The following is a 5,939-nucleotide window of genomic DNA, read 5'->3' as shown; positions in this document are numbered from 1 at the left end:
GTGTAGACTAGCTAGTGGCATTACCTCACTGCAAATGGATGCCTCGTTGGCGCGAAACACAACGTGCAGCATTGTCGTGCTCTCACCGATGTGCCACCATGCACGCGAGCAGATCTCATTGGAGCATCTCACCTGGCCTAGGTAGTCGCAATAGGGTCACATCATCACCATAGTGCTCATGCGCTCCTCGCATGACCTCTCCATGGCCTGTAACGGCTGGCGTACCATAGCGCAGTGCTACCGTGCTGCCATGGCCGGCGACAAGGTAGCTCCTGTGCTTCCATGCCTCCACTACCTATGTTAGTCGATGCGGTTTTACAAGTTGGTCATGATAGTGTGGTTGGTTTTGCCGGAGTGCTCACCGTCGGCGAGATAACACCGGCCAACCACCGTGCTCTGTCTTTGGTTCACTGACTGGTGGACCCCGCTAACTCATGGGTCCCCTCTATTAGCGACTGCTATTTAGGGTTTCTGTTATTTCTTTTATAGATTTTTGTACTAACTTTGAAAATCATAAGTTGAGTTGTAGATGTCCATTTTTGGTGAACCAAATGTTGTTGTGTTCCTTATGAAGTGTAGTATTTTATAAAAATATAAGATGTACAGTTTCTAGTATTTCCCACTTTTCTTTCATACAAGAATAGGATTGGCCAACCACTCTGGGTGGTACACTTCCTTGATGAATCCAGCCGCCAAAAGCTTTGCGATCTCCTCACCGATGGTCCTATGTTTCCCCTCGTCGAAGCGATGCAGGCACTGTTTCACCGGCTTGGAGCCTTAGCAGATCTTCTAGGCATGCTTAGTGACTTCCCTCAGAATGCTTGACATGTCCAAGGGTTTCCACACAAAGATATCTTTATTGGTGCAGAGGAAGTTGACGAGCGCGCTTTCCTATTTAGAGGAAAGTGTGGTGCCAATGCGCACCACCTTGCCCTCAGGGCTGCCGTTATCTATGAGGACCTCTTTGGAGCCCTCTGCTGGCTTGAAAGACCCGGTTGACTTCTTGGGGTTGGGCGCTTCTTCGGTGACCTCTTTCCTGATGGCCGTTAGCTCTCCGGAGGTGATGATTGTCATAGCATGATCGCAGCACTCGACCTCGCACTCGTAGGCACGCTGGAAGGAGGTGCCAACAATAACGACCCCACTGGGGCCTAGGATCTTTAGCTTGAGGTAGGTGTAGTTGGGAACAGCCATGAACTTCACATAGAATGGTCGTCCTAGGATGGCATGGTAAGTTCCATGGAACCTAACCACTTCGAAGGTGAGGGTCTCCATCCTATAGTTGGATGGACCCCAAAGGTGACAGGCAGACCAATCTACCCAAGCAGCATGGCCTGCTTTCTAGGCATGATGCCATGGAAAGGCACTCTGGTTGGCCAGATGCACGCTCGGTTGACGCCATAGCGTTGAGCATCTTGGGGTACATGATGTTGAGGCCATTGCCTCCATCCATCAGTACTTTGGTGAGCCACTTCGTGCCAATGATCGGGTTGACCACGAGCAGGTATCTCCCTAGCTGCAGGACGCTCTCCATGTGGTTAGTCCAATCAAAGGTTATAGTAGACTCTGACCACCGGAGGAAGGTAGGTGTGGCTAGTTTGGTCGTATATACCTCATGGCGTGTGACTTTCTAGCGACGCTTGGAGTCGTAGGCCACCGATCCTCCGAAGATCATGAGGTAGCCATCCAGAGTTAGAAAGCTACCATCCTTCCCCTTAGTGTTGTTCATGGTAGGGTCAGGGTCCTTCCCATGCTCCCCTTTGTTGGAGCCTCTGGACAAGAACTACTTCATGAGGCCGCAGTCCTTGTTTAGATGCTTGACGGGGAAGGCATGGTTCGGGCATGGCCACTAGAGTAGTTTTTCAAAGTGGCTCGGAGTGCCCTCCATGGGCTTCGACCACCCCTATGGTCAGTGGAGGCCATGAGCAAGCCCTCGTGCTATTGCTTTTTCTTCTTCTTGGCGGGATGATTGGAGGCGCCTTCGCCGGCATCCTCGTCCTGCCTCGCCTTGCCCTTGAGGCGGTCAAAGATTGCTCTGACCACTTCTTCGCCTGAGGCATGCCTAGTGGCGATGTCAAGGAGTTCCTTGGTGGTTCATGGGCCCATGCATCCTAGCTTGTGAACCAGGGACTCATAGGTGGTTCTAGACAGAAAAGCTCCTATAACATCGATGTTGGCAACGTTAGGTAGCTCGTTGCATTGCCTAGAGAAGCGCCAGATGTACCCACGGAGGGTTTTTCTGACATTCTATCAATAGTTCTTGAGGTCCCATGGGTTTCTAGGGTGCTTGTATGTACTCTGGAAGTTTCCCACAAAGATCTCATTCGGGTTGGCCCAACTTTGGATTCTGTTAGATGGAAGGTGTTCCAACCATGTTCGTGCCGAATTGGCCAAGAACAATGGAAGGTTGTGGATAATGAAATTGTCATTATCTGCTCCACTGTCCTGGTAGGCAAGCCAATAATCCTCAAGCCATAGTCTGGGGTTCATTTCCTTAGAGTACTTTAGGATGTTGGTTGGTAGTCGGTACCTTGGCGGGAAGGCAACATTGAGGATGTGTTGGCCGAAGGCCTGAGGCCCCAGCAGGCCAGGGCTTAGGCTTTGGTCCTCACCACTGTCATAGCATTTGCCACAATGAGGGTGATAGCTGTGGCTAGCTCCCTCTTTTGAGTCATCGTAAGTATGCCAGTAGGCGTCGAGGGTGTTGCGTGTGTCACAGTTGTGGCCGAAACACTGATGCACCAGGACCACGGTGTGCTGCCTACCTCCTTGTGGCTCCTGGTGGACTAATGCATCCCTATCAGAGCGCTCTGAGGGCGTGTGCTGGCTGGTGTTGAGCTTGCATCGCCAAGACAATGAGCTCTCGGCCTGCTGCACCACCGCACGCTCGATCAGCATGTGAATCTTGTGGTTGGCCCAATGATCCTTGGGGGTCGTGGCCTCTGGAAGACCATGGAGCAAGGCCACTACAGTAGCAATGTTCTGGCTCACCCAAGCAAAGCGAGGAAGGGTTTCTTTATCGGTGATGATCCTCTAGTTCACGTCTGGGCCATGGCGCGTGCACGCCCACCGTCTCCATGGCGCTTGATCTCCCAATCGAGCTCCGTGCATTCCTGCTCGAGCTAGAGTCATGCTTCCTTGATCTCTCAGTGTCAGGCTTTCAGCTGCTCCACCCACATGTGAGGTGGGGCCACTTTATCTCCCTCAGCCTCAACATCGAGATCATTCATTAGGGTAGCCTCCTCCTCATGGATTCTTTCAACATGTCCTTTGGGGGTACCTATCATGAAGCATTCATGAGAGGGGTGATGGCTCCCCCTACTGGAGTCAAAGCCAGAGGATGACTCTGGCTCCTTTGCAAGGAGGTCATGGAAAGACTCCACGACATGTTCGACCACCCCCACAAACTCGTTGTTCATGGGGGTCGAGACCATGTGCTGCGCCACAATGTGGCCAATGGTCTCTACGGCGTTGTAGAGACCAAATGGGAGCACTGTTGGGGCGCTCCAGATGAGGTATTCTGGGGGGAACGGCTCTCCACCAGTAAGCTATGCCATGATGTTGGTGAACGAGAAGGTGAGGTGGCATAGGTACTCCCGGGATGGTTGGGGTCCTAGGAAGACACCAATCTGACACTCCAACCTTCCGTAGTTGAAGTCGAGGAGCTAGCCACTTCTAGAAGTGTGGGCCTCTAGCGCATGCAGCCGCAACTCCTCAAGCATCTCGGTGATTGTGTTGAGGCCAGTGGAGTGGAAGGGTTGAACGATGAAGGGCACCCATGCCAGCTCTCCCTCCACCATGACAATGAAGTCCATGTCTCCAAAGCGCACATGTGCACCCTAGACCTAGCTAATGTCATGACTAGCCATCTGTGGCCTGATGTTAATGTTGGGATGCGCAAAGTCCCCTACCTAGTGTGCCAACTGTCGGTGTTTCAAGTAAACACCAATGAGTAAATTTGTGTTATTGTGTGTCTGGCCCGGATGGTATGCTAAAAAGACACAATGTTTATATTGGTTTGGGTAGAATGTCCCTATGTCCAGTTCATGGCTGCTGCTCATGTTATTTGCACTGAAAAGTTCATAGTAGGGGTTATAAATGGGCAAGAGAGGGACGGGTCCCATGTCTCTGATGGAAAGATCGAATGGGTGCCGAGAGCTAAGTCACTGCTCAGCTATGTGTTCAAGGTTCAATGCTAGTGGTTCAGTTGTGATGCAGTGAATCGATCCCCTTAGTGGGGTGCCCTGCTTTCCCTTTTATAGGCCAAGAGAGAGCATGGATTATAGATGGGAGAAAAGAGGAAAATGAGAGGCAAAGGAAGTCCTTCAAGGATGTTAGGTCTACCTTTTCCTCTATGTGGGCCTTGTTGACATGGCAGGCGGTGACAGGGATAGCCCCACGTTGGGCACATGTCCGCTGATCCTAACAGGACTGTACTGCATGTCTATCCGCTGATAATGCCATGTCCTAGCATTGTAAGCGATGAACCAAGGTGTTGATCAACAGCCATATAGGGAGTAGGCAGCATAGTGATCGCACGTCCATTATTGTGGGTGATGTGAGCTTCCTTCTAGACCATAGTGGTTGTTGTGAGCTTCCATAAGGATTCGTTCCTGAAGGCAAATGACGGCGCCCATAACACTATAAGGCAAATGTTGGCGTCTACAACACTATTTGGGCTCTTACATGATAGGAAGGTTGCAAAGCACCCTTCTGGCATGGCCTGATGGTACTACCCTATAGGTGTGTAGGGAATGGTCCTTGGTATTATGGTTGACTTGAGCATCTTGCCTTATTCACTCTGCCTGATTCCTAGGTCGGTATTGTGGTAATGTCATCATAGGCGTCGGGCCTCAGACGTCAGGCGAGGCAGGGCCAGTGCTTAGACATTGGGCAAGGTGGAGCCAGCCCTTAGACATCGAGCGAGGCAAAGCCAGCCCTCAGATGTTGAGTGAGGTAGAGCCAACCCTTAGTCGTCGAGTGAGGCGGAGCCAGCCCTCAGATGTCGGGTGAGGCAGAGCTAGCCCTCAAACATCGGGTGAGGCAGAGATAGTGCTTAGATGTTGGGCAAGGCGGGGCCAGTGCTCAAATGTCGAGCGAGGCAGAGCCAGCGCTCAAACATCGAGCGAGGCAGGGCTAGCCCTTAGACATTGGGTGAGGTGGAGCCAGCCCTCGGGAGTCAACTGTGGCAGAGCTGACCCTTAGGGGTTAGGCGAGGCTGGGTCCATGGCTGCAGCGCCCAACGAGGCGGAGCCAACCCTCGGGGATCAGATGAGGTAGGGCCCATGGCCTCAGTGGTTGGACGAGGTGGAGCTCGGCAAATGGTGTAGTCGTGCTCTTGATCATGTGGATGAATCAATTTTGATGGTCATTAGCTCCTCCTCTTCAGGTACCCTAGTACTAGTTCCTGACAATTACTGCAAACTAGTTGTCAATCTCTTTTGTGTATCTAGTCGTGAGAGCTTGTTAGTTTGGTTAGTGTGGCTCTTTAGTTAGCCTTTGAGAGCACACTAACTTAGTGTACTGACATAGCCATTGTGTGGATAGAAACTATATAAACTAGAATTGTGGTAGGTGGCTTGCATTTTTAGTAGGCTAGCACAACACTCACTTTGCCTCATATTTGTCTAACCGGTTTGCAAAGTGTTGTTGTAGAAAATTTTTAATAGGCTATTCACCCCCCTCTAGCCATTAGGACCTTTCAAGTTGTATCAGAGCCGTGGTCACCATGATTTTAGGCTTAACAACCTTTAGTGTCAAAATAGCTCAAATCAACAACACCAAGAAGTCACCCCAATTTGATGGTTCAAATTATCCCTATTGGAAGGTTAAGATGTTAACATATATCAAGTCAATCAATAGGAAGGCTTGGAAAGTGGTGGAGACCAAAATTGAGATAGAAGATCCAGAGAACCCCACCACCACCGAAGAAGTGCTTC

At 50.9% G+C, this 5,939-nt stretch overlaps 1 protein-coding gene across 1 annotated transcript; it reads right to left on the bottom strand.

Annotated features, from left to right (window-relative positions):
* Window positions 1-891: 891 nt before the first annotated feature.
* LOC136454732 (uncharacterized) lies at window positions 892-1,534 on the bottom strand. The gene is made up of 2 exons (XM_066455046.1): window positions 1,368-1,534; window positions 892-1,276 (listed from the first exon to the last, which is right to left on the bottom strand). The coding sequence occupies exons 1-2, from the start codon at window positions 1,532-1,534 to the stop codon at window positions 892-894; spliced, it is 552 nt and encodes a 183-aa protein (XP_066311143.1).
* Window positions 1,535-5,939: the final 4,405 nt, after the last annotated feature.

The sequence above is a fragment of the Miscanthus floridulus genome, chromosome 5 (genome assembly GCF_019320115.1).
Source record: "Miscanthus floridulus cultivar M001 chromosome 5, ASM1932011v1, whole genome shotgun sequence".
Classification (NCBI taxonomy): domain Eukaryota; kingdom Viridiplantae; phylum Streptophyta; class Magnoliopsida; order Poales; family Poaceae; genus Miscanthus; species Miscanthus floridulus.
Note: the sequence above shows the minus strand (reverse complement) of the source record. Positions and strands in the feature narration are given on the sequence as shown.